Source organism: Passer domesticus, chromosome 25 (genome assembly GCF_036417665.1).
Source record: "Passer domesticus isolate bPasDom1 chromosome 25, bPasDom1.hap1, whole genome shotgun sequence".
In the NCBI taxonomy this organism is placed as follows: Eukaryota; Metazoa; Chordata; class Aves; order Passeriformes; family Passeridae; genus Passer; species Passer domesticus.
Window position 1 is genome coordinate 4,404,302 of NC_087498.1, and position 27,700 is coordinate 4,432,001.

At 56.2% G+C, this 27,700-nt stretch overlaps 1 protein-coding gene across 6 annotated transcripts in view; it reads right to left on the bottom strand.

Annotated features, from left to right (window-relative positions):
* FOXP4 (forkhead box P4) overlaps positions 1-27,700 on the bottom strand; it is a 58,470-nt gene that overhangs the window by 17,637 nt on the left and 13,133 nt on the right. For 3 of the 6 annotated variants that reach the window (XM_064398994.1, XM_064398998.1, XM_064398996.1), the window contains exons 2-6: positions 21,934-22,153; positions 14,726-14,815; positions 7,463-7,585; positions 5,699-5,785; positions 407-557 (exon numbers count right to left, since the gene is read on the bottom strand). In XM_064398994.1, the coding sequence (XP_064255064.1) occupies positions 407-557; positions 5,699-5,785; positions 7,463-7,585; positions 14,726-14,815; positions 21,934-22,137 (655 nt within the window). In that variant the 5' untranslated portion in view covers positions 22,138-22,153. Of the gene's footprint in view, positions 1-406; positions 558-5,698; positions 5,786-7,462; positions 7,586-14,725; positions 14,816-17,990; positions 18,395-21,933; positions 22,154-27,700 lie in introns of those variants that run through there. The other 3 variants (XM_064398997.1, XM_064398999.1, XM_064399000.1) reach the window with 2 other exon arrangements.

A 27,700-nucleotide genomic window follows, 5' to 3' on the forward strand; every position in this document is an offset into this window, starting at 1 on the left:
TGCAGCACTCACAGAGCTGTTCCCAGAAGGGACAAGAGCCTGGCTTCCCAAATCCTGGCACCCTTCTGCCAGAGGAAGAGGTGTCCCAAATGCTGACACTCCTCTGCCAGAGGAAGAGATACCCCAAATCCGGGCACTCCTCTGCCAGAGGAAGAGGTGCCCCAAATCCTGGCACTCCTCTGCCAGAGGAAGAGGTACCCCAAATCCTGGCACTCCTCTGCCAGAGGAAGAGGAGCCCCAGCCCTGCACCCCTCTGGAAGCCAGACCCCAACCCTGCACGGCTCCAACTGCTGACACCATCACCCCCCAAACTTTGGTGGCATCACAAAACCCAACAGCACAGCCCCTCCCCAGCCCCCCTCAGCCAGGCTACAGCCCAGGAACCCCCCTGGGCCGTGGTGCTTACCTTGGGGCAGGGTCTGCAGGGGCACCGTGCCCTGCCCCGGCGGGAGGCTCACCAGGCCCTGGCGCTGCAGGTTTAACAGGTGCTGCTGCTGGAGCTGCTGCATCTGCAGGAGCTGCTGCTGGAAGGCCAGCTGCTTGTTCCCCAACGGCTGCTGAGACAAAAGGAGGGACAAATCCGAGCTTTAGTGCCGGCCTGGCAGGGCAGGAGGGGGTCGGGGGCCGCGGCGAGGGGCGCTGGCAGCGAGGGGTGGCAGCGCTGGGGACGGTGCCTCCATCCTGCTGCGGGGCCTGCTGGCTCCCGGCTGAGCCGGACGGAGGCTTTGATCTATCGGAAGAGGAGGGGAAGGAAAGGGAAAAGGGGAAGGGAAAAATAAAGCGCTGGAAAGAAAGGGAGATAAAGGAGCTGGGGGGTTTGCTCGGAGCTGTGAGGGGAGGAAGCAGCAAAGCTCGGCTGGGGGGTCCCAAGGGGGAGGCTCAGCTGTGGGGTTGGGGTAAAAAAAGGGGGGTCCCAGCAGGCAACAGCCACAGAATCCTCCTGTAAGGCAGAAATGTATCCCTGTTTGTCAAAAATGACTGTTATGAGCTCATTCTTGGTGAGGGGCTGAAACTGGTGCAGGGAAAGGGGGTGCCCAGTGCCAGTACTGGTGTCCCCACCCTGGCCACAGCCACCCCCCCAAGTAGGTGACTCTCCTTCACCTCCTGGAGCTGGCCAGGCTCTGACCAGCATGGCTGGCCCTAAACTAGTTAGGCAGGATGGGTCCCTGGGGAGGCGCCGAGAAATCCATGAGAATTAAGTGAAGGGGAGAGAATTCAATTAGGGCTGGGGACAGGCAGCTGCTAATCCGAGCTGGCCGGGAGAGGGGAGCTGCCCCGGGGCTGCCCGGCCTCATTAGTGGGGCAGGCGGCTCCGTGACCCCGTGAACCCCCCCAAACCCCCCTGTTTGGGCAGACGGTGCCAGCAGGGAGCCGGGCTGGGGCACATCCCCCCATCACTGCACTCTGCAGCCCCCCAAAGGAGTATTTCCATGTTCGAGTTCTGACTGAGCAGCACTGGAGCTCTGCAGTCAGGATGTCCTTGTTTTGTGAGCATCAGGGGATTCAGGCCCCCCAGGCACTGGGAATTCCAGGGAACTGGTGATCCCTGAGGCTGCATCAACAGGGAGCAGCAGACAGACTCTGTGGCAATCCCAGACCACGACTGAGTTTGGGGCCATCCCAGTCCACAACTGAGTTTGGGGTCACACCCAGAGTCTTGCTGGATGCAGGTGGATCCCTGTGGATGTTGTTGATGCTCAGCCTTGGCTTTGTGAATCAGAGGGAGAGGATGGGCTCCAAACCCCTCTCTGCAATGTCAGGCACCACCACAAGCCCTGTCTAGGTTTCAGATGGAGTTTAATTCCAGTTTCTCAGCCTCAGGGAGATGTGTGGACTCTTCCTGTCCTCTCCACCTCTTGGCCACAGTGGAATTGCCTCCCCAGAGTCAGACCTGGATCCTCCCTGGCTCTGTCTCATCCCTGCACCTCTGAGGCTTAAAGATCAAGGCACAAATCAAAGCAATTCCTGCTCAGCAAAGAGAAATCCCTGATCCTGAGCCACGAGGGCTCCAGGCCATGGGATCAGCAGGATGGAGGGAAAAGGGCAGGGAAAAGAACAGGATGGAGGGAAAAGAGCTTTAACAGTGACTTCTCTGTCCCCCAGGGTGTCCCCTCCTGGCGAGGAGAAGCTCTGCCACCATGTGGGATGGACACGCTGTCCTTGCCTTGCTTAGAAACAGCAGCTGGGAGGGAAGGGAAGGGATGGGATGGGATGGGATGGGATGGGATGGGATGGGATGGGATGGGATAGGATGGGATGGGATGGGATTCTCCTCCTCTTCCCGGCTCCACCACCGCCCTCCCCGAGGGCCCCGGGGCAAGCCCGAGCTCTGCTCCAGCACAGCCTCACCCGCGTCATTCCAGGCTGAGCTGCTGGCAGTGGATGAGGTCAGGAGGATCCCTGGGCACGGTGCCTGCATCCCACAGCCCAGCCAGGCTCTCCTGGCCTGGCCTGGCTGGATTCAGACCCCCTGAGCCCCCCCAAGCAGCCCTGCCCCACTCGTGGCTCTGGCAGGGACGCTGTGGAACCTGGTGATGTTGAACCTTCATGTGCCTCAAATCCATGTCCCTGCAGCTTCCACAGACCAGGAACAGGAGGGGCAGCCCCAGGAACACAAATCCAAGCCAAAGCAAGCCTGATCCAAGGGGAAGGCAATCTGCCACCCCTAGGGAACACCTGTGGCACCACAGACCTCGAAACCCCTGAGTGATGGGTGAAGGGATGCAGAGCCACCCACCAGCCCCTGGGCTCCAAGCCAAGCGTTCCCTGGAGAAACCAGGCTGGGGAGAGCCTGATGACAGCCCCAGCTTTCCCAAAAATCTCACAGCCCGCTGATCCTCACTTCTCCCATTTCCCGTTGGAAAAGCCACTCCCAGAGGAGCTGGCTCTGTGATGGGGCCGAATCCTGGGCTTGGCTCCCCCAGCTTATTCCCAACACATTCCCAACACATTCCTGGCTTGGGGCTGGGGGGGTCTGCAGCATCACCGAGGCTTGGCTCCCCCAGCTCATTCCCAGCCCATTCCCAACACATTCCTCGCTTGGGGCTGGGGAGTCTGCAGTGTCACCTACGCTTAGCTCCCCCAGCCCATTCCCAGCTCATTCCCAGCCCATTCCCAGCTCACTCCCAGCCCATTCCCAGCCCATTCCCAGCCCATTCCCAACTCACTCCCAGCCCATTCCCAGCCCATTCCCAGCTCACTCCCAGCCCATTCCCAGCCCATTCCCAGCTCACTCCCAGCCCATTCCCAGCTCACTCCCAGCCCATTCCCAGCTCACTCCCAGCCCATTCCCGGGTGGGGTGGGGGTCTGCAGCATCACCGTGCATTAGACGCAGCTGAGTGGGTGCAGCCACCGGGGCAAGAGGCGCCGTCACTTTGATTTATGAGCACATCAGGAGGAGTTTGCGCCGTGACACGCGGGACTGACAGCAGCACTTCATTAAGCTGACACCGGGGTTAGGCGCCAGCAGCCCCCCCTCCCCACCCTGCCTGCCTCAGCACAGGCACAACCCCTGCCCTCGGCAGCTTTGGGGACACACGGAGACCTTCCCAGGGGATTTTGGGGTCTCTTGGAGAAGCCAAGCATCCTGGGAGGAGCAGGATGGGAGACACCAGGGTGAGAGGCTGCAGCACAGCTCCTTGTTTCCTTCTCCCAGAGATTCTGCTCCTGGGATATCAGAGCTGCTCCCCCTGGAGATTCTGTCCCTGCTCCCAGGATATCAGAGCTGTTCCTCTCAGAGATGCTGTCCCTGCTCCCGGGGAGATCAGAGCTGCCCCTCCTGGAAATTCTGCCCCTGCTCCTGGGATATCAGAGCTGCTCCTCCCAGAGATGCTGCCCCTGCTCCCAGCTCCTTCCTGGTGTCCTTCCCACCTGCAGATCCCACTCCAAGCTGCTGACTCACGGAGAGGAGCCCTTGGAATCAGGCAGAGGGGAAGCAGAAGGCGCTGGGTTTACAAACCCTGCAGCAGGGCCAGAATTAAATCTGGCCATGGGTTTCCAGGAAAGATCCAAGGGTGGCTCTGTGGAGGCATCCCAGACACTCCAGCTCTTCCCTGAGTTTCAAGGAAGCCACAGCATCACCATTGCCAGCAGGCAAACCTGAACACAGACTTCAGGAACACCAGCTACCCAAATTTTTGGGGTGAAACCAAAGCTTATCCAAGGATTTTGAGGAACACTGACATCCCCTTGCTGAGAACCCCTCAGTGCTTTTCCCAGCAGGAAAGCTGGACACACATCCCTCCAGCAGCATCCAACACCCCTTCCCCCCCTGCTACACCCTTTCTTGCTGGATAAATTTCCCATCTCCTCTGTACCATTTAATTAAAAGTTAACACGAGCTTTTTAAAGCAGAGCCCGCTAAGCAAGCGCTTTGTCAGAGCTTAATTATATCCCTGCTCAGTGCTGCAAGAGAACATCGCCAGGGCCAGCAGGAAAGTCCTTGAGGAAGCTCACATTTACACCTCCCCCATTTCCTGGAGCACCAGCAGCTCCTGGAGATGGTTCTGATAACCCTGACCCTGGAAATGCACCCAGAGCCCACAGTGAGAGCCTGCCTGAGGCTGCAGCAGGTGACCCTGAGCCACTGCAGCCAGCCTGGTCCCCTGATGGCAGCGTGGCTTTGCCAGGGAGTCCTCCCTGTGCCACCCTGACACACAGGCTGGGCTTAAAATCTTCCCTCCCTGCCAAAAAGATGAGTTGTGAGTGCTGGGTGTGCACCAGGGTGCTGGATTTTGGGAGGAGTGATGGCCATGGACAGCTGCAGTACCCCTGCTTGCAGCAGGGAGTGGCTCAGGAGCAGGTCCCTTGTCATTTGGAGCCCATGGAAGGACACTCAGGGGAGGGGCAGCAACACCAGACATGAATTCTGCAAAACTGCACAGCAAAAAAAACCCATGTGAAGGATTTTGGCAAGAGAGAGGGGCAAAAGTACCCAAGGAGAAGGAAAGGAACAGTGCTGCCTGCTGCCTGGGCTCTGTCCCCAGCCTCTGTGTGACCAAAACACAGCCACAACCCTTGGGGGGCATCACTGTGCCCTGGGGGCAAAACCTGCTGTGTAAAGGGGGTTCTGCAAGATTGCTGCAACCACAGGGGCACAGAATGGGTCTGCACCAGGCACTGAGCTGCCCAGCACTGGTGATCCTGGGGGCTCAGAGCCCTGCCCACCTCAGGCTCCTGCTGGAAGAGCCCTTGGCAGGGATCAATCACTGCTGTTTGCCACATTCCCTGGGCTTTGGAGAGCTGCCCTTCCTGGCAGGAAAAGCCCAGCTCTGGTTGCCACCTGACCAGCCCTGCCCACTCACCAGGGCACTGCAGTGCCAGCTCAGCCAGGACTGGGCTGCCCAAGCTGAGCCTGGCAGGGCTGGGCTGGCTGAGCCTTCTCTGGTCCCACCACGGGGGATTTGGGGAGCTCCTGCTCTGTGCTGGGGGGATGGCACTGTCCCTGTCACCAGGGAGGGTCCAGTGGCCCCTCCAGTGCTGCCCCACACCCTGTGGATGCACCAGATCACACAGAGGGAGGAAGAGGAGGAGCAAAAGGAGGAAGAACAGCAACTCCCAGTGACTGGACTGGTCACCCCCAGAGCAGGATGTCCCATGTGCCACTGCCATGGGCTCCCTGGGGGTTGTCCCACAACTTGTTTTGTGCTGGTGCCCCTTTACTTTGGTGCCAGCCCGGTGCCCTCCAGGTGAGCTCACCTCTTTGGGTTGCTGCTTTCCGGCTTGCTGCTGGGTCAACAGCTGCAGGTGAAGCTGCTCCTGCTGCTTCTTGTAGTATTCCTGCAGCTGGGAAGGGGAGAGAGCAACGGGATCAGCAGTGGGACCACCCCGTGCCCACCTCACCACCCCGTGCCCGGCGCCAAGGCTTTGCCACGGCCACGCCAGCTCCTGGCACTGTCACCAGGCCAGGCTCCCTGTGTCACCCGGTGCAGGACAGGAGGGAAAGCACTCACCAGGGCAGTCAGGGCAGCAGAGGAACCCTGGGCATGCATTGCCAGGGGCTCTGCATCCCCATGGGCCTTAAGCCCCCCAAACACCCCCAATGCCCACCGTGATGTTTATTTTAATGCCAACCCGCTGTCCCTTGAGAGAAAAGCAGGCTGGGGTGCTCTGGCACACCACAGAGCATTTCAGGGTGGGGAAACCCCAGTTTTGGCATGGTGGGACCCCAAAACACCCCTGACAAGTGCTGGGAGAGCCAGCAGGGGTCCCAGCTGGGGAGGACCAGGAGCAGCCACAACCCCTGTGAGAGCTGGGGGTTCAGCCCTGCAGTCAGAACTGCCCCTCAAATCAAAGCAGAGCTGTTTGCTGGGCCATTAAAACCAGAATAAACCCCCTGGATCCACAGGGAGCCACCAGAGAGGGTCCCAGTGTCCACAGGCAGCGCTGGGACCTGCCAGCATCGCCACCAGCTCCCACCCTGGCCCCTGAATAAACTGTGGGTGATGGATTTGCTGCGTGCAGGGAGGGGGAGAAAGGCACGGGGAGGTCAGTGAGACCCCCCCAGCCCCCTCGCAGGGGCTCAGGAATGTCCCTGGGGATGCCGGGAAGCCTTTATCAGCTCGGGGCTGCCAGCAGCCAGGGGCTGTTTGTGTCTGAGAACAGGTTTGGAGGGGCTGGCTGTTTACCCCCGAGCCAGCCCGAGCCAGGGAGCTGCGGAGTGGCCGGGCTGGGAGCAGGAACATTGGGTCAGGGGTGAGAGGTGTGATGTTTGGTTTGCTGCCGGTGGAGAATGTGAGCTATTCCGGCCTGGGTTGTTTAATTTGCAGTCAAACGTGTTTCTTTATCCGGCTCCAAAGAGGCTTGTGGAAGGACCCACCCAGGGTAGTGTTTACCCTTTGTTCTTTCCCTGGGGCCAACCTTGAATCCTTATCAGGCTGTTTGGAGTAAACAGGTACTGGAGGCAGGAGGAAGGGTGTGGAGGATGCTTGTGGGGTTTCTCCCTCTCTCCCTCCTTCCCGCTGCCGGGAGCTGTTTACCCAAGCAGACATATTTTGTTTCAGAGTGGAAATCTGCTTTTTTTTTCTTTCTCCTCCTTTTTCTTCCCTCCCCATCTGACTAAAAATCTCTGGAAAAGCCGAGCAGGGCCATGAGAAACAAACCTCAGCTCTGAGCTGGACACAGGCACCTGCCCAAAGCCCAGCAGTGGCCACGGGGGCTCTGCTTGGGGCACATCCAGCCAAGAGCATCCCCCCCGACCCTGGCTTTTCCCAGGAGCTGGGCAGCCCCAGACCAACCCTTGAGCAGGAATTCTGCAGGTTTTGAGACCCTGGCTCAGGGTGGCAGCACCAGCACTGTCAGCACCTGCAGCTCTTTTCATCCCTGGACGTGCTGGGAATCCCAAAGGAAATGAGTGGAGAGCAGAAGGAGGAAAGGACCCATTTTTCTGCCTCCAACAAACTCCAGCATTCCCAGAGCCGGGTGGGAATTGCCTGGCTGGGTTCAGCCCCGCTGCAGCGTTACCTGTTGCAGCATTATTGCCTGCTGCTGCTGCAGGAGGGCCTGGAGCTGGGGTGGGGACAGGATCTGCTGCATCTGCTGCGGCGTGATCATCTGCGGGGACATCATGGCCACGGACACGGGGACCTGTGACAGCAAGGACATGTCACCACTCCCAGCCCAGACCTACAAAACCTGCCCCAAACGCCAACAGTGCCTCCCCCAGAGCATCCTCCATGTCCCCCACTCCTCTGGATGAAGCCACTGTGTGTCCCCTGGGACATGGCAATGGCAGGGAGATGTCCCACGGTGCTGCTGGCATCTGGATGAAGCTTCCTAAACCATGAGCTCTTCTTTAAATGCAATTTAGCTGGGGGAGCTGGGCATCAAACCACAGCTCCCTCCCCTGCTGGGAGCATGGGAAGGGTGGAGGGAAACGCCAGGGAAGTGGGAAGATACTGATCACCCAAATAACTCTGCAGAGCAGAGCACTGAGGAAGAGGTTACGGGGTTCTCCAGACACATCAAAGCTTTACCTCCAGCTGACACCAGTAACTCCTGTATTTACTGTGCCAAGAGGAGGGAGGGCTGAGGGAACCTGCCAGCCCCTGCCTTTGGTTATCAAAACACGGGTCCACACCCCGGGCAAAGCTCCTGGGAAGGTGTCAGTGATGGATCCCAGCCCTGCTGGGTCCTGCCCAGGTGGAGCAATGCCCGATGGAGCCATCAGGAGCTGCCTCATCCCAGCTTTCCACTGATCCCACCAGCCCAAAGCTCCTCCCGAGGCTCTGGGCAGGGTTAGGGCCTTGCTGGAATTTAACAACCCTCCATATTCCTGGGAAAGCAAATAAGAATTGCTGGTCAGGAGCCACCAGCAGCCACAAGCTCTTCCAGGGGATCCCAGGAAGAGGCAGCAGCTCTTGGCACGCGGGATGGGGCAGACACAAGCCAGGAGCCAAGGACCTGGTTCTGATCCAAACTAAACAGCTCCTCAGCCCCTCAGCCCAGGATCTCAGGACCTCAAAGAGCAGAGAAACCCAACAAAGTCCCACGGAGAGCCTGGTTCCTGCCAGTCCCCCTGCCCAGGACCCCCAGACTGCCCAGCCTGGAGCCCTTGCAGCCACTCCAGCGGGGATGGGACCACAGGGTGGCCCCGTGCAGTCCCTCCCATCTGTGATGGGTGTCCAGCTGACCTTCAAGGGAGATTGCAAAGCCTTATCTATTTACTCAGGCATTCTGCTGCAGGGAGGTGTCGGACACGGGGCCAGCTCTGTTTGTCACCAGCGTTTCCCCCTCCAGCCACCTCCGTGGCAGAGCTATTGATTAACTCCTCCGACTTCCCACCCAAGGGCTGGAGCTCAGGAATGAGCCCCAGCACCCTGCAAGGCTCCAGCACCCACCAGAGAGCCCCGAGCCCCCCGTGGCACCAGCACCCAGTGAAGAGCTGCTGCTCGGGCACCCAGGTGCTCGCAGCCAGCTGTGCCAAGCCCTGGGCGAACATCTGGGCAGGAGGGAAGCTGGCGAGGAGAGCGAGGTGCGCCGCTAATTTCCCTCTGCCAATTCATCAGCCGGCAACGTGCTCGGAATGAGAGCCCCTAATTAATTGCTCCTCCACATCCCCCCCAGCCCGGGCGGGCTCCCCGCCCCCTCCCGCGGCCCCTCGAACACGTTTGCTGGCATTTTCAAATCGGAGGCATCCTAATTACCGGAGAGTTATAACACCTTCCATTTCTCGCCCAGCGGACTGACACCCTGTCAAGAGCAAAGAGAATTGCCAGAGGTTTTGACAACACTAATTGCCCCTATAATCTAAAAACACAAAGGAGAGGCGATTAGTCGAGAGGGCCCCAGCTCTCGATCCGACACGAGGTTTTCACAATGTTACAAGAAAACAAAAGTGACGCTTTTTAGAGTTTGATGGCTGCTAACAAAAGCAGAATTATATTTTCATACAACCTTTGTCTGCATTAAATGGCTTTTTTTTTTCTTCCCCCCCCACCCCCCCCGCATTCGGATGTGGAGCTGACACGGAGAAATGGTGGCGGATCCATGTGGGGGTGAGGTGGGAACGGGGTGAACTTGAGAGGGGCATCTGAGCTCTGCTGCTTCCTTGGTTCCCGTGAATTTCCCTACAGTGCGGAAAACGTTCCTCTCCCAGTTAAGGTTTCCAGGGAAAGCAGCAACTTTTAGTAAAAGAGGAAATTCCCACTTACAGGAGGTTTTGCTCCCATTCATCCCACGCCCCGGTGCTGGGAATGTTCCAGCACTGCCTTGACCCCAATGTGGGCCAGCAAACCCCAGTGCTGGGGGCTCTCTGTCCCAAGCTCTGGTGACAGTGCCAGCTGCCTCTGTTGGGGACAGGGAGAGCTGCTGCTCTGGTAAAATGAGATGGGAATGGAAATGGGGTTGGAAATGTCCATCCCAACCTGGCCAAAAGCCCCAAAGGGATGACCCTTGGACACCCCTTAACCTGCAACCATGGCCCTCAGTGACAAGATTCAGCATATGATGCCAGCCTGGCATCCCCGGATAACAGCAGGATCTGGGCAGCAACTGCCTCAAAATCTGGGATGCAGGTGGTCAACATGAGAGCTGAAGGGTGCCAGGCAGAGCAGCACAGGGGCTGTGAGGGGTGTTTGCCACCCACCTGAGGGGTGAATGTCACCCAGCTGCCACCAGCCCTGGACACCAGAGCAGCACAGAGGCTGTGAGGGGTGAGTGCCACCCAGCTGAGGGGCGAGTGTCACCCAGCTGCCACCACCCCCAGGCATGGGAGCAGCCAGGAAATGTTCCTGCAGCCAGCACATCCCTCGGGAAGCAGGTCCCGGCAGCGGCCCCGGAGCAGCAGCAGCGGTGGCTGGGGACCAGCCCGACGCGTCACGAGCTGGCATCTGCCAGACACCGAGTCAGGAAGGGTTTGACTCACGCCTTGGCCGGCTGCCACCCCGCAGAAACTGCTTACTAACAGCTCTGGCTGCTCCCAGAAACACCCGGCGCTGCTCGGGCCGGCCAGCAGCATCTCCAGGGGCTGCTTTTCCAGGCGGGCCCGGCTGTAATCCCCGTGCCAGAGGACGGGGCGGGAGCAGCAGGCAGTGGGTGGAAAAGCAGGCAGGTATTCCAGGGAATATTCCCTCCCTGAGCCAAAGCCAGCTGAGGGAAGCAGGACTTGGCTGTGTGGAACGAGGCAGGATGGGGAGCGAGGCTCTTGAGAAATTTTTCCTAGATTTTTTTTTGGGTTGTTTTTACGGGAAGAGGATTGAACTCCCAGGCACAAGGCAGAGCGGGGGAAGCCGCGGCTCGGCGGCCTTGGCTCTCTGTCATCAGAGGGACGGTGCCCTCCTGACCCCGGGGACAGCTGGCTTGGCACGGCCTGGGGACATCCTCCATCAGCCTCCAAACATCCCTGCTCTGCCGTCACCCGGGCTGGGAGGTCACCGCAGGAGCCACCGCGTCCCCAAGGGCCACACGTCACTGCCACGACAGGAAGGGGCAGCTCCTGCTCCATGCTCAACCTCACAGCCCAGACCTCGTCCACCCATCCCTGCTGGCTCTGGGATCATGGATGAGCACCCCTCTCTCTCTCCAGAGGGTGATCCTGGTTTCCTACAGAGCTCAGGGCTGCACGTCCCTGCTCTGATCCAATCTTGGGGTTTAACTCCCAGTTGGAAACAGCAGAAAACATGTTTGTGCTGTTTTTTTCTAATTTTAACCACTCTTTTCAAATCCAAACCAAACAGAAACAAATTGAGGAGACTGGGAACAGAAGGACAGAAACAACCACCAAAAGCAGCTTCAAGCTGTGCTGTTTTAAGGGCAGGGGCTGAGCAAATCCCACCCCAGAGCACCCAATTCTCACAGGACAAGAGCAACCCCAATCCTCCTGGCACATCCCGGCCTCCCTTCCTGCACTCAACATCCCTGGGTGAGCTCCAAGATCCAGCTGGCTCAGACAGCCTGGGAGTGCTCCCAGTGCCCGGGGCCAGCCAGTGATGCCACTGACACCGAGGTGACCCCAGGCATGGCTTACAAACCCTGAGGGGTGGCACAGGGCCACCCAAACACTGCTGTGCTGTGCCACCTCTGGACCTCACCAGGCTGGGATGAGCCAATGCACTCAAATCTGCCCAGGGTCAGAGGAGAAATGAAGCTCAGCCCCACGTGCCAGGCTGGGTTTTGAGGCTGTGGGTGCTTTTAGGAACAATTTTAGGAATGCTCTGAACAGCCCCAGCACCAAAGGCTCGAGGGCCTGGGGTGGGGTGGCAGCAGGGTGAGCAGGTGAGGGGACACCAGCCTGGAGGACACCAGGCACTGATGTTCAGCTTCCTGTGAAGAAAAGGAGGAATCAATCCCCGGCATGTTCAGCCCAATGTGTATCCTCGTTAGAGCATCCTCATTAGCACATCCTTGTTAGCGCAGCCTTCCTGCTGGGGAGGCCCCAATCACACCTGGCTGGGCTCCAGTCGCTGCTTGGGGACAGTGGCAGCAGAGGTGACAGCACTGAGCCCTCTCCTCAGCGAGCCCCTGTCCCCCCAGCACCACCTGGGCAGGGTCCCTACATCCCCTCTGTGAGCACGGGGTGCTGGCACTGCTCTGTCACTGATGTTCTACAGGGATTAAAGTGACTTTGCTCCTCTGTGAACCCAAAACACCGATCCCAGAGTGGGATGGTGGCAGTGGCACCAGGCTGGCAGAGCTGGGGGCTTTGGGATGGAGCAGGGACAGACAGGGATGCTCCAAGTTCAAATGGAAAAACCTCGGAGCGAGCCCAGACGGACGGGCTGCTGCTGGATTTTTTTCTCTCAGAGAGGCAACTCAGAAGGGCTGGTATTGATCTGTCTTCATTACCCATTTCACTCAAGTTTCAAATCAACAAAATACACTTTTCCGCTCTGCTGCCCTCCCCGCTGCAGCAGACAAAAGAAAAGCAATTTCCCGCAGTTTGCTCCAAACTCCTCTCCTCCCTTCCCCGGGTGCCCTCCAGCCCCTCTCCCCTTCCAGCCACTTGATCCAGCAGAGGCAGCTCTGAGGGCACCCAAAGAGGGCACCCAAAGAGGGCACCCTGTCATTCCCAGGTGCCACTGACAACTCGGGGTGCTGCTTTTCCAGCACCTCCTCCCTCGGGTTTTCCTGGATCCCCTCAGGATCCCAGGGGGATCTGCTGCTCCCACCATCCCAGAATGACAACGCCCTGCAACACCAAAAGACCCCAAAAGCAACATTTTGTCAGTGTGCACCAAGTTTCCAAGAGTTTTAAAGTTGTAAAGTGATAAACCTATTTTTAAATGTTTTAGAACACCCAAACAAGAGGGTTTGGGTTTTTTTTTTCCTTTCCTGCAGATGTAACTGGAGCAACAACATGAGACTGTCCACACACACCTCCAGGCATTTGTGGGAAGAGGGTCCCTACTCCAAAAACAAACCCCAGTCCAAGATGCTGCTGAGTCCAGCAGCTCCCTGCTTGTTTTTAAGCTCAGGCTGTCGGGAACGTCATTAATCCTGCTGGCTCGGTGCCCCAAAAATGTCACATCCCCATCAGTGGGGTGACAAGGACAGTGCATAGTGTGGGCAAGCACGGGGGTCTCCTGTTCTCCCTGCCAGCACTGGGACCCTCCTGCTCCAGGATTCCCCCAGGACTGGGGGCCAGGACCCAGCTGGCACAGAGCTGAGTGGAGACAAAATTCCCCATGGATGTGGAAATCCATTCCCAAACTTGTGGGGCTGCACACAGGCTGCGACCCGGGCTGGCACCCCCAAGGACACCCCAATTCCCAAACATTCCCATCTTGCTGTGCTTTCTGCTGCCTCCAAGCCAAGGAGGGCTGTGCTGGGATCCAGCCTTCCTCCTCCTCCTCCTCTTGCAGCCGTCCTGGCCAGTCTCATCCACACCACGGTGCCTTAGATAAACTTCCTTTCAAAGGAGTCTGCTTAATCCCCTATCTCCCCTCGGTCAGATCCCGCTCCAGCTGCCGGCGGGGCCGCGGGGGGAGGCACTGCTGAGTTATGAGCTATTTCTGACTCACGTCTACAACTTTCACAAGTCCTTTTTGCAACACGGAGAGAGAAAAAAAGGGAGGAGGGGAGGGAGGGAGAGAGAAAAGAGATCCAGTTCGCTCCGGCGAAAGCCGCTGGCCAGATGGGCAGGCAGGGAGGGGAGGCTGGGGAGCAGCACGGGATGTTCGGCTGCATCCAGCCGGGAATACCAGGCAGAGCAAGGAGGGATAAGCAGCAGCAGCAGGAGGAGGAGGAGGAGTGCAGGGACACACACCCACGGAGGGGAGCGAGGCGCCGGTTACCGGAATCTGACTTCACCCTCGCCGCCTTTGTCCTCTGCAGACATTTTCCATGCAGTGACTGCATTTCCTTCCTGCCGGCACCGCTGGAAAAAGCCGCCTGTTTGTGCCGTAGGAGCCCTGACTAATTCCCACTGCTCCCACCCAGCTGCTGTTTCCCAGTCTGGGGGGTTCTGGGCTCTCCTGACCCCCGGCAGCCCTGGGATCTGCTGCTGGATGGCTCAGCCATGCCCTGGCACTCCAAGCCAGGAGAGGATCCCGGGATTGCCCATCCCAGCCTGGCTCCTGCTGCCACCCGGCTCAGCCTGGCACAGGCAGGACCTCCAGCTCTGAGAGTGCTTGTGCTAATTACTTTCCTTTGTTAATTAAACCCACGTGGCTCTAATAAGGTAACCTGCTGTTCTCCGATAAATTTAATTAGCCTGAAGGGAGAGCCCCTCCGCACAGCTATTTAAATTGTCACTTCCCATCGCCTGGGCTTTGCTTCTCCCTGCCTCCCTCTCTCTCCAGATTTCACCCCTCTCCTGCCCATTTTCTGCCCTTTTCCTTTGGCAGAGAAGGGGAGCAAAGGGGAAGTTCCCCATCCCTACAGGAGCAGGATGCGCCAACCCAAAGCCCATTTTCCTGCCCGTGCCACAAATCCCCATCCCAGCTGGGCCTCTGTCCCATCCTGGAGGACCTGCCCTGGCTCCAGCCCAAAAGATTCCCTTTTCCAGCCCTGTGCCACCCTCACAGCAGCCAGCATCAACCCTGGGATGCTCCAACCCTGGGAAACTCTGTCTCCAACACACTGTCCCAAAAAGTGGTGACACACAGTGACCTCCCCTCCCCAACCATTCCCGCACACAAAAAAACCTCCCAAGAAACTCCTGGAGATTTCCAGAGGATTTAACTCCTGGAGTGCTCCATCCACAGAGGTGACAGGAGTTTGTGCTGTCCCACAGCTGTGGCCCAGCCCTTCCCAGGAGTGGGGGGACAGGGGACACTCGGGGCTCACCTGCACCGCCGGCTGCTTGCCCTCGTTGCTGCTGGGGGAGCTGAGCCCCGTGGCCTGCTGCAGCAGGAACTGCCGAGCCACCTGCAGAGCCTGCAAGAGAGACACAGGGGTGGGCATGAGGAAGGCTCCCTCCTCCTCCTCTGGTTCATTCTCCATAATTTCCCTCACGGGATGGGTTTGATGTACAAAGAGGGAAATGCTCCCTGGTGTTCCCTCCTGCCACACCAGTACAGACCAGCACACCCTCAACCCCCATGGGGACAATCCTGTCCTCTTCCCAAAATCCCCACCAGCTCCAGCATTCCCATCTCACAAGGAAATAACTTCCAAACTTCCTTTATCCAAACAACTCAAAACTCAGATCCTCGAGGACAAACTGCAATTCACTGTTGGGAATCACTGATGGAAAAATCCCATGGTGCTGATCCCGAAGCTGCCTCAGCCCCAATGTTTTCTTTTTTCTTCAGGGCATTTTATTTTCCCTGTTATTACCAGGGATAGATGTGCATCGGTAATGCGAGCACAAAAACCCTGTGACAGTTATGACAGCTCAAGGTCTGATATTTTAATTACTTTTGGAAATGAAAACAGTAATTCCAGTTAAAAGCCAAGGTGGAGGAATCCACTCGGCAGCAGCTCAGGCCCGAGGCTCCCACCAGGATGGGTGCTGGAGCACTGGGCTTTACCCCCATCCCCACAGCAAATCCCTGAGCTTTAGCTGCTTTTCCAAGTGTCTTTTAGCAGAGTTTTCCACGGATTTGGCTTCTCCATGTGCAATTGCTGCCATGTTTGCAAGCACCACCTCACAGAGGAGACCCAGCGAGGGCAGGCCCCTGCCCCGGCCTGCCAAAACCAGCACAGCAGGGATGGAAAACACAGGGGGGAAAAGCCTCTGGAAGAGAATTCCAGCACACAAAAAGTGCTTCACAAGACTTTTCCAGCACACAAAACGTGCTGCCCAAGTCTTCTCCTGGAATTTCCCTTCCCAAACCCCAGGCCTGGCCGGCCCGGGGTGCCAGCGAGCCCCCAGCGCCCGCCCGGCTCGGCCCCACCGCGCCGCCTCTCAGGGGGGAATTTAATTCACTCCCCGCTGGCTCCCTCACTTTGGTGTGCTCTGAAGCACGAAATTACAAAGATTTACAGGGAAAAAAACCCGACGTGGCCTCACAATTGCACACAGGGGCCTCTCTGGCAGCGCCCGGAGCTGCCCCCTCCCTCCCTGCCTCTGTCCCCTCTGCATCCCAAGCTGGGCTCAGCCTGCGGACAGGGATGAAACCTGCTCCAGGATCCCTCAGACAGGGATGAAACCTGCTCCAGGATCCCTCAGACAGGGATGAAACCTGCTCCAGGATCCTTCAGACAGGGATGAAACCTGCTCCAGGATCCCTCAGACAGGGATGAAACCTGCTCCAGGATCCCTCAGACAGGGATGAAACCTGCTCCAGGATCCCTCAGACAGGGATGGAACCTGCTCCAGGATCCCTCAGGCAGGGATGAAACCTGCTCCAGGATCCCTCAGACAGGGATGGAACCTGCTGCAGGATCCCTCAGGCAGGGATGAAACCTGCTGCAGGATCCCTCAGACAGGGATGAAACCTGCTCCAGGATCCCTCAGACAGGGATGGAACCTGCTCCAGGATCCCTCAGACAGGGATGGAACCTGCTCCAGGATCCCTCAGACAGGGATGGAACCTGCTCCAGGATCCCTCAGACAGGGATGGAAACCTGCTCCAGGATCCCTCAGACAGGGATGAAACCTGCTGCAGGGCTGGACAGGGCACGTGGAGCACCCAGGATGGGATTTTGGGATGCAGAACCACCTGTCAGCTGCATTTGTTGCCCGAACAAGGCAGGAGGAGCAGCCTGGTGGTGGAGGGATGAAGGTTTTCCATAGGGAAGTGTCAGTCAGAGCCTCTCCTTGGGGCTGAGGAGGTGGGAAGGAGAAGGAAGAGTTTCCCTGTGGGAGTAGATGGGATTTTACCTCTGTGAACCAGAGGGAAAATTATTTATAAATAAAAATCAACCCATATCCTATTGCCTGGTGTTATCCAGGAGTCATCAGCACCTCACCCAGAATGATTTCTTTGTGTCAAACTGCCTCTGATCACCAAATAATCCCTGAAAAAGTTTGCAAATGACCCCAGAAAAAGTTTGCAGATGATCCCATAAAAACTTTGTCTCAGACACAGCCAGGGCTGGTTTGGCTCTGCCCTCCCCAAGAGCAGCACATTCCAGGATGAGGAAGAGGATGGGGACCTGGACAATGCTGGGGGAGGCCCAGAACTTCTTTGGGATGTGGAACACACCTGGGATGGCAGGGAGAGGTGGGAGGGATGGGGAAGGGGTCAGTGAACAGCCCAGCCATGCTGGGATCAATCCCACCCTGCTCCCAGGATCCCCCCAGACCCCACATCCCCAAATTCTCTGAACCATCCCCAACTCCAGACATCCTCCAGCCCCTTTTTCCAATTTCCACCCAGCCTACCTGAGGATTATCCTGATTTTTGCCCCTCCAGCCTGTGGGGTTCCACACACCCACCCCTGGATGTGCTGGATGCTTCTGCAGACCCCAGCAAGGGCAGGTTTTGGCTGCCTTTTCCATGGTAAACACCACAAACTCCCATTCTGCCATGGGGAAACACCAGAAAAAAACCAAAACAAACCTGGCTGCAGCCCTGGAATAGCCCAGGGAGAGCTGCTCACACCACACCTTGGATTAATGTGGGATTAATCCTCATCCCTGCCTTTTCCTCCTCAAAACCTGCCCCAGCAGAGCCCCTCCAAGGCCTCTTGATTGGGAAGGAATGGGTCAAGAGCTCAAAAAAACAAAGTTTGGAAATTATGGAGACATCCATGGGTCTTCTGAAAAGGAGGAGCCACAGCCTCCCCCCATAAAAATCAATCCAAAATAATCCCAGGACAAAGGAACATCTTGCTTGGGGTATTTGAAAGTGCCTCATTTAACAGATATTTCACTTTATGAGAATGGAGTTTTTAGTTCCAGCCTGGATGCCCCAGCTGGGAAGAGCTGCCCAAAATCAGCTGAGGGATTTTCCACCTGGATCAGAGCTTTATATGGTGTTTTACCTCCCAAAAAGAGAAAAAAACACCTGAAAAATTCCATTAAAGCAAGAACTTTGCATGGAAAGAGGGAGAACGAGAATTTTTATCTTCTCTTTTCCCTCCAATCCTTTTGGAGGATGGAGAGAAGTTGGGAAGGGCTGAAAAAAATGGTAAAAAAAAAAGGAAGATTTTTTACACTAACCTCATAAAAATGACATCGTCACATTCCAGAATTAGAGCCATTAAAACAACACACAGGGATATTTTTAGCTGGATATTAACAGTAAATGATGCCATATTGAGGAGCACTTCCACCAGCCCAGCCCTGGCCTTGCTTAACCAGAACCAAATGGCTCCAAGAGATCCAAATGAACGCAAAAATGACACAATTCCTCACAGGAAAATGAAAAAAAAAAAGCCCTTTTTACACCCAGCTCCGTGTCTGTGGCCCAGCCCCAGCTGTTCTGCCCTGCTCCAGTGCTCCTGGATTTTATTCCTCTGCTCCTGACTCCTCAATCCTCACAGGTGAGGGGTTAAATCCAGCCCCACTAATTAAGAGGACAAGGAACACCCTCCTGACAATCCCACCCCATGGAAAAAAAAGGGGGAAAAGAGGGGGAAAGGGAAAAAAAAGGAGAAAAAAGGGAAAAAAGAGGAAAAAAGGGGGAGAAAGAGGAGAAAAAGTAGGGAAAAAAGAGGAAAAAAAAGTAGGAAAAAGGGGGAGAAAAAAGGGGGAAGAAGGGAAAAACTGCTCCTGCATTTGTCCTCAGTGAAATATTAAATATGAATCAGGGAAGTGAAGAGAGAGATGAGTTTCACTTAAGTGCTCCGGCCTCGTTTTTATCTTAAATACCCTAATAATAGAGGATTACACAATATATTTGAGATGTGATCACATGTTTTATGGAATGGTATCTCTCCCAGGGCAGCAAAGTGCCTCTCCTCCCCCTCCACACCCTTCCCCAACTCCCAAAAAAGTCCCGTTTGCTCCTTCTCCAAAACAAGTCTTATTTTTGTTTATTCCTCCCCGTTTCTTTGACGTCCGTCTGCAGCAGGCTGCAGTTTTTGGGGTATTTTTTGCACCATGAAACAACCCCAAACAACGCCAGAGCAGCTGGATTTTCTGGATGGTTCCTTTTCTGTGGATTTAGAGCTGGAAGGAGCTCCTGTGGGGGGCCAAGCTCAGGATTGTCCCCTTGCTTCTCCCAGGACATCCCTGCTTGGAGGTTTGCATGGATTTGGGTTCTCCGTGTGGAACTCTGCCGTGTCTGCAAGGATCTTTTCCCATCCTTTCCCTCCATTCCCTGCACCCCAAACCTGCAGTGACCCCCTGGATTTAAACACCAGCTGCTGGCTAAAAGTTGGAATTTTTTTGCAGCAATTCAGCAAAAAAAACCACCCTGGAAAACCCCAAATCGCGGCTGAGCAGCGCTTTATTCCCACTCCCAAAAATCCAGAGGATCCCCCACCACAGGGATGTGCCACCCCCATCACCTCACACCCCCTTTCCTTCCTCTCCTGGGAATTCCGGGGGGATCCAGCCTGGCAGGGGGGCTGCTGGATCCCTCTGGAGCCTGGCAGTGCTGGAGGTCCCTCCATGTTCCCACAGCAACAGTGGGGACAGGGGGGTCCCGGGCCGGGGGCTGCCCCCCAGTGCCCCCAGGCGACCTCTCCCCTCTGCCAGCCCCGCTTTGCACAAAGAGGGTGTGAGCTATTGAGGCTTTTCAGCCCCTTCCCGAGCATTGAAATCCAGGGATTTAACCCCAGCGGCGGCAGAGAGAGGAGAGGAGGAGGAGGAGGAGGAGGGAGGAAGGGAGGGGGATGCCCTTTCCACACCCCACCAGCCGCCTGCTCTCCCCTTCCAGGCTCTTTCCTTCCATTCTCTCTCTTTCCATTCTCTCCCCTTCCATTCTCTCTCCTTCCATTCTTTCTCCTTCCAGGTTCCCTCCTTCCAGGCTCTCTCTTTCCATTCTCTCCCCTTCCAGGCTCTCTCCTCCATTCTCTCTCCTTCCATTCTCTCCCCTTCCATTCTCTCCCCTTCCATTCCCTCTCTTTCCATTCTTTCTCTTTCCATTCTCTCTCCTTCCATTCCCTCCTCTTCCATTCCCTCCTCTTCCATTCTCTCCTCTTCCATTCTCTCCTCTTCCATTCTCTCTCCTCCATTCTCTCTCTTTCCATTCTCTCCCCTTCCATTCTCTCTCCTCCATTCTCTCCCCTTCCCTTCTCTCCCCTTCCATTCTCTCTCCTTCCATTCTCTCCCCTTCCAGGCTCTCCAGGACGCTCGGAAGTGCCGTGGATTGGGGACAGGGAAGGATGAGGATGGTGAGGGAATGTTGAGCTCCAGACTGGAGCAGAGCTGCATGACCCTGTCTCGGCAATCCTGCCACACAGCCACATCTCCTTGCTCTGGGGACACCCCAAAACAAGGTCCCTGAGCACCCCAAAACACCCCCTGGCCTCAACATCCCACCCACCTCGAGGCAGCACCCTTGGAGAGCAGCTTTAACCCAAAAATTCCCCACAAAGACCTGTTTGGCCTCACACTTGTAAAAGCAGTGAGGTCACAGGCACTGGAAAAGGTAAAATCCAGGCCCAAACGGGAGCAGGAGCTCCCAGGAGCTGCAGCTCCCACAGAAATCCCCACAGACACAGAGCTTTGGGCACACCAGGACCCAAAGCTGGCTTCCCAAGGTTCCTCGGGGGGGATTTCATAAAGTCCAAGGAGAGCCAGGATTGAGTGCTGCCATTCCAGGATGAGGGAGTGAGCACGCGGGAGAGCCCGGGGAGAACGCTGCCTGCTCCCGGGGATGGAGCAAAGCCTCCATCAAGCACCTAATTGTCCAAAACTCCTGCTGTGGGGACATTTATTCCTGACCCCAGCTGGTGCTCAGCCTGCTCCCTGAAGCAGGAAGATGGATAATCCTTGGGATAGGTTCTCCCCCTTCCTCAGGTGCTGTCACTTGGGGTTTTTTTGGAAGTTCACCAAACTCTCTGCTTTAATAATCCCACGTGCCAGCCAGCTTCCCACCAGGAGAAACACCAGGGGGTGAAATTAAACATCAGCATCCACCAGGAGAACCCACAAGGACAGAAAACCCGATTTTCTGGAGGAGATCCCCCATTTCACAGCCATGATTCTCATCTTTTTGGCCAGGGGGGAGCATGGATCTCCCGTTATCCGGTGGAATTCCGGGAGGGAGAGCAGGGAAATGCCACGGGGTGAAATTAAACATCAGCATCCACCAGGAGCACCCACAAGGACGGAAAACCCGATTTTCTGGAGGAGATCCCCCATTTCACAGCCATGATTCTCATCTTTTTGGCCAGGGGGGAGCACGGATCTCCCGTTATCCGCTGGAATTCCGGGAGGGAGAGCAGGCAGCTCCTCGGAGGGGCACTGGCAGCGGCATTACACGCATGATTACCCTTTGGATGCGGGGAACAGGGGCTTAGCGGCGTGCGGAACGCCTGTTATCCAGGTAATGGATTTACAGCACTCCCTACTAAAGTATCAGACACAGCAATTTTTTACAGCTTTCACGCTGGAATTTATGGCTCAGGGAGGCGATCTCCGTACGAGGCGAGGGATCATTGCCTTATTTAGTAGCTGAGCAGGGAAATTGATGTTTTTTTGCCAAAGTTTGTTTGGAAAGGTAAGCTGCAGGCACGTCCCCAGGGCTGAGAGGGGATGTGTGTGGCGGGGGACACGTGTGGCAGGGACTACCCCAGGGGCACATCCAGAGCTGCTGCACACACATGTCGCTGTCACACGTGTCCCGGGCCATGTGGGTGAGGTTCAATCTCCAGGAGCCCGCGGGAATGGGAAAGCAGATCCTGGAAAACCAAAATCCTTGCAGGGAGGACCTGCGCCAGGGTTTTTGGTGTCTCAGGCTGATGGGGGGCAGAGCAGGCAGGACCTTCCCCCAAAAACAAACTCCAACCCCAGGGATGGATGGGCTCTGCTTCCCAAGGGATGCGGAACAAGAACAACCCCCTGGTTTTTTGGGGCATCTCAACCACGAACGCCCAAACCTGGTGGAACCCAAGCACAAAGCACGGCAAAACCTGACGTTGTCCCCAAACCACACCCTTGAAGGACCCCTCTGCCTGTGTGAAGGACTGAAGGAACAGGTTGCCCGTCCTACCTGCTGCTGCTGGAAGTGCAGGAGCTCCACGGGGCTCATCTCTCCGTTGGCCTCGGCTCCGGCGGCTCCGTCGCGGCCGCCGCCCCCGGGGCCGCCCCCGCTGCCGCCGCCGCCGCCGCCATCGGGCTGATTGCTCAGGCTGCTCACCCCGTTCTGCGCCGAGGGCGTGGAGCGGATCGTCTCCGAGGCTGATTCAACCATCATGACTCGCTAGCAGGACCTGGAGAGGGGAAAGAAGAGCGTGAGAATGGGGGCTGAGGTGGCTGGCTGTCCCCGGTCCCGGGGATGTCAAACCGTGTTGGGTTTTGGGATGGGATGTCAAACCGTGTTGGGTTTTGGTTGTGTTCAGTTCACCCCAAAAAAATAAATGTGGAGCTGCTACAAACGCGCTGCTAAGCAAAGTAAGTGCAACCCACTCCATAGGAAAACACACAATTCCAGCTTTCCCTGAGCCTGTGCAAGGCACAGAGCTCCAGGAATCCGTTTGTTTTCCCCAAATCCCAAAGTATTTCATGGTGAGAGTGAGGCTGGACACCAAGCACAGAGAACCCGCACCTCGGATTCCACCCTGAAAATCCTAACAAAGTCGAAACGTTCCCTCCAATGCTTCATCTCCCAGCAAACCACCACTTCCCAGCTGGAAAAACCACCTGGCAGAAGGTGCCAGGCTGAGGAAACCCAAAGGAACGGCAGAGCTGAGATGTGGGAACGAGAGCCCGGTGGAACATGGGCTGGAAAATCCTTCCCTTCTCCCAGTTTTTGCTCAGTGGGCTCGGATGAGTGGCAGGTTGGTGGTTGTGAAGCTGAGGGTGCCTTTTTCTGGGAGAAACTCCTGGATTTGGGCTGGCACTGGAGGGAACAGGACCAGCACACCCAGCCCTGGTCTCTGCCACATCCAGCCCTGAGACAAAAAAGTGGCAGCACGGAATCCACCCAGGAGTGAGAGTCTCTCCCTCCTTCCCAAGATGTTTTTCTCCATGGAAAAGCAGTTTTATTTCCACACCCCTCCATCCCACCAGCACGGGCTCAGCGCTCACCCGCCACCGCTCGCGGAGTTTGTAACAAGATGGGAACAAAAACAGAGGGATGGGATGAAAAAACACCACCCCCCTTTCTCTTTCCACCCTCTTTTCTTCCCTATTTCCCCCCTCCACACCCCAAAAGGCAGCGAGACAAACCAGGAACAACATAATTGCTGAAATGTGGCGTGTAATAATCGCTATTCAGGGGCTGATCATTCATATTAAACAGGGAGCAGCGAGCTGCTCATTTGCATGTTGGAGATTATCTGCATTTCAAAAGTCATTTCCGCAGGGGATATGAGTGACATCCATTCCCAAGGGGAGCTCCTGGCTCCCTCCCACTGTCCCAGGGCTCTGGGGGTGACACACCGGTGGCTGTGGGACAGCTCAAGGTTAAGGGGATTACTGGGATTTGGGTTTGTTGGAGCAGCTTCCCAACGATGGGATGCGTACAGGATGCTGCCTTAGGAGCAAAAATCTGGAATAAACCCTCATTTTTTTCCTTAACACTACATTATTTCCTTCCCCACTTTGAATTTCAAGGATTTCAGGTTCAGAAATATGAAATTATTGCTGCTCCTATTCCCATTTTCCCTCTGAAATCCACGGGGAACGCTTCGTGTCCGACACTCGAACGGCATCACCAGGGTCAGAAACTCATCAGGATTCCAGCAGGGATTTGACTTTTACATGGAGAACAGGAATATCCAGCGTTACAACAGGAAGTATTAAAAAAGAAAAAAAAAAAAAAGAAAGAAAAAAAGACAGTTTTGGAAAGGATATAAAACTTTCCTGGCTTTGGGCATAAACTGGAGTTTAACTGTTGGGAATTAGGAGGAAATCTCTGCTGGTGGAGGAGCCCTGGGCTCGCTCTGGTGGTTCCAGCCCCTGCCAGAGGCGGGATGCTGGAGCAGATTCCTGCAGCCAGGGAGATTCCCGGAGCTGGGGACACCGGGCCAGCTGAGTTCCCTCTCCAAGTCCTGTAAAACTCCACTTCCCGTTCCCAAACCCCTCTGGGATGCTGGAGTGTCTGGGATCCCAACAACGCTGCGAGGGAAGTCATAAAAGAAAGTCATCATCATCATAATGGAAATATTTCCATTCCTATAAAAAGTTTTACAAAACCTTAAAGAAAAAAAAAAAAAGAAAGGGGAAAATAAAAACGAAGCCGGTGTCTGCGAGGTTATAAAGTGGATTTAAATTAGGAACAAGCACTTTTCCAGCCAGGACGGATCTGGGATGAGTGGGAAGAGCAGAACTGGGCTGAACGATGCCAGAGCACACGTGCAGCCCTGCACAGAGCCGGGAGGGATCCGCAGCATCCCAGCTCCTGCTGCTCGTCCCTCGCAGTTCAAACACAGCCAGTATTCCAGGGATTCTCCTCCACGGCATCCAGAGGGGCTCAGCAGGATCAGACCTTCCCCCAGGCAGAGAGGCAGGGACGGTGCCCAGACAGTCAGCGGGAAGATCCAACAACACCCACATCCAGAGGGAAAGGGTGGGTTTGGTTAAAAGGGGAGGGAGGAGCCCCCTCCAACGGCAACAGCAACAGAAGCTGCACAAATGGATCGTTAATTACCATTAATTACCATTTCAGACTCGCTGAACCACTGCTCTGCGTTTTTTGTTCCCCCCTTTTATCCAACCACGCACCTTCCGCAGGACAAAGGGAAGGAAACGGAGAATTACAAACGGAGCAACGAATCCCCCTGCCTTCGGCAGGACCATATGGCAACGAGGGTGTATTAATTACCGTGGCTTTTAATTAACAATTGCTTCATCTGAGCAGTAACATTTCCCTGACATCCCCCGACTCGCCGCTAACCTGCGCGGAGCCCGCGCCATCCCAGTCATCAATCCCGGTTTATTGACATCCATCCCTCCCGCAAACAGGCCCGATCCCAGGGTTTTCCAATTAACACCTCCGCACTCTCTAATTAGCGCAATTAACAGGCTGATGGATGCCCGGAGCTTCCCTGGCAGGGAGGGACTGGGGACACGGATCCCACCGCGTGCGCCACGATTCCCGTGGGAACACCACGTGTGTGCCGTGCCACGGAGCCTTCCAGAAGGGGAGGATGGACATGGAGGTGACCCAAACCATGGGCTCAAAGCAATGGATGTGCGATTTTGGGAGCAGCAAGAGCAGATGAAGCAGTGATTTGCTCCCAAGGAATTTTGGGCCATCCAGACCCGTCCGAAGCAATGCCACCGCTCCACCTGATTCCAAGGACAGGAAAATTCAATGGCACTTCCCAGCCCCCAGGACCTGCTGGAGCAGCCACGGCCACACCACGAGCTCCTCAGAAACCACTGCCCCAACACCAATTTCAGCAGCTTTCCCTGTTTTTCATTATCCTTGCACCGCAGCCCTCGGCAGCTCTGTAATTTTGGGCTGCCCTTTGCGGGCCATGCACGGACCCAGTGTCACCTCCACCCTCCTGTCCCTGTCCTTGAGTCCCCATCCCCAACCACTGTGGGTTACCCTGCCCTGAGCTTCCCCAGCCACAAACTCCAAGAGCTCCTAAACCATCGCCCAGGAGGGACGGATGAGGAATAACAGTGGGAAACACCCCTGGGAAAACTCTCCCGTCACATCTCCACGAGCTGGGACAGCACAGGTGACATGACACAAGCTGATACTGAGATCTTCCAGAGGCTGTTTCCACCATTCCCACCACATCCCAGTCCCAAAGCAGTATTCCAGAACCTTTCTCCCAGCTCCAGCCTGGCCAGGACACGGAGGGGAGCAGGCGGCCTCTCCCCTGGGTACCGGCAGATCCCAAAGGAGCACGGACCCAGCAAATCCCCCAAAGCCCTCAGAAATCTGCAGGATGCTCCTCTGCACAGCTGGAAGGAGAAGAGGACTCAGGAAAGCTGAATCCCAGGCACTGGATCTGCTCCCAGCTACGGAAAGTTGAGCAACCTGCCCATCCTGCTCCGGCACCGCGAGGCTTTCGGAAGCGGCTGCTAATCCTAAAAGGCTTCGCTGGAAGAGAAGCAGCAGCCCAGGATTGCTCCAAGAGTGGCTTTTTACCCTTTAATTAACACATAAACACATGGAAATGTGGAAAGGGGATTAAAATAAAAGTCTGGGGGAGCTGAGACGAATCCGGAGCATTACTGTAAATTAGAAGATATTTAAGGAACCAGGGACCGGCTAAGCCCAGGCACTGCTTTAATGGGATCTCACCTCTGGGCACTTTCATCTCCCACTTTCATCTCGCTCCCAGCAACTTCTTTGGGAAGAGCCAACCTCTGGTGCTTCACCTTCACCCCCTGGCTCTCCTCACCTGCCTCGGTGCCAGCCCAGCCCAGCTACACTCGTGGGCACAGGGACTGGCAGGCAGTGAGGAGCCTTTGCTGCCCTACAGAAACCAGGCAGGGATGGCCACAGCGAGCTTCTGCTCCCCCCAAAAATCAGGGATCCTTGGATCAGCTCACTCAGAGAGCTGGAGAGCACCTGGAAGTGTGAGGACTCCAACATGGGAAGCCCTGGGATTGTTCCTGTGCTCCTTGCAAGCCCCACCTGCCTCTCCAAAACCTGTCACCCCCGGAGCACCCCTCACTCTCCAGAGCTGCCCAAGCACAGCCAACCCCACAGGAGATCCCATTCCCAGAGACACCAATGCCCGCCTGGCACCTCTCCCATTCCCTTCCAAGCTTCGAGGAATACAAACCCCCTCCCGGAGTGGGTGTGGGACAGGCTGGAGGTGGCCAGGCCGGTGCTGGGACAGAGGGGCTGCTGCTCCATCCCGGAGCACGTGCCGGGCACCGGGGCTGCTGCCCCATCCCGCTCCATCCCGCCTTCCCTCGCTGTGCTCTTGAAAAGATTAAAAAAAAAAAGGAACCCCACTCCATCTCATTAAGAAAGTAAACACAAGAGCCGTCTAAGTGTCTAATTAAGCTTCTAATTAGTCCCTGCTTGTTACTAATGCAAATTAGATTACGGCGCTTAACTACAGCATGTCCACAACACCCTTGTTAATTGCGGCCTTTTGAAATTAAATTACTCCCTAATTAGCATATCAAAGCCATTGATTCGGAGCCAGGAAAGATGAGGGCAGGAGGAAGCCTAACGCCAAGTTTTGTTAATCAGGGACGTCTAATTAAATAGTGACGTGGAGCACGGGGCTCCCACCTCGCTGCTCCGGAGCCACCACACGTGGGGACCCGGGGACAGCCCCTCGGTGGGTGCTGGTGGTCCCTGCACCCACCACGGGGCACTGCTGGGGTGATGGAGCATCCTGTGGGCCAGGGTGCAGGTCCACCACCTGTGTCCCATCAGGTTGGGATGCAGGTCTGGTATCTGTGTCCCAGTGGGTCAGGATGAAGGTTTGGTACCCATGTCCCACAAGGTTGGGATGCAGGTCTGGTATCCACATCCCACTGAGCCAGGATGAAGGTTTCGTGCTCAAGACCCATCAGGTTGGGATGCACGTCCAGAACTTCTGTCCCACCAGGTTGGGATGCAGGTTTGGTACCCACGTCCTGGTGGGTTGGGATGCAGATCCAGAACTTGTGTCCCCGTGGGTTAGGATGCAGCTCTGGTACCAGTGTCCCATCAGGTGGGGCTGCAGGTCCAACACTTGTGTCCCAACAAGTTGGGATGCAGATCCAGCACCTGTGTCCCATCAGGCTGGGATGCAGGTCTGGTATCCACGTCCCAATGGGTCAGGATGAAGGTTTGGTACCAAAGCTCCATCAGGTTGAGATGCAGGTCTGGTATCCACGTCCCAATGGGT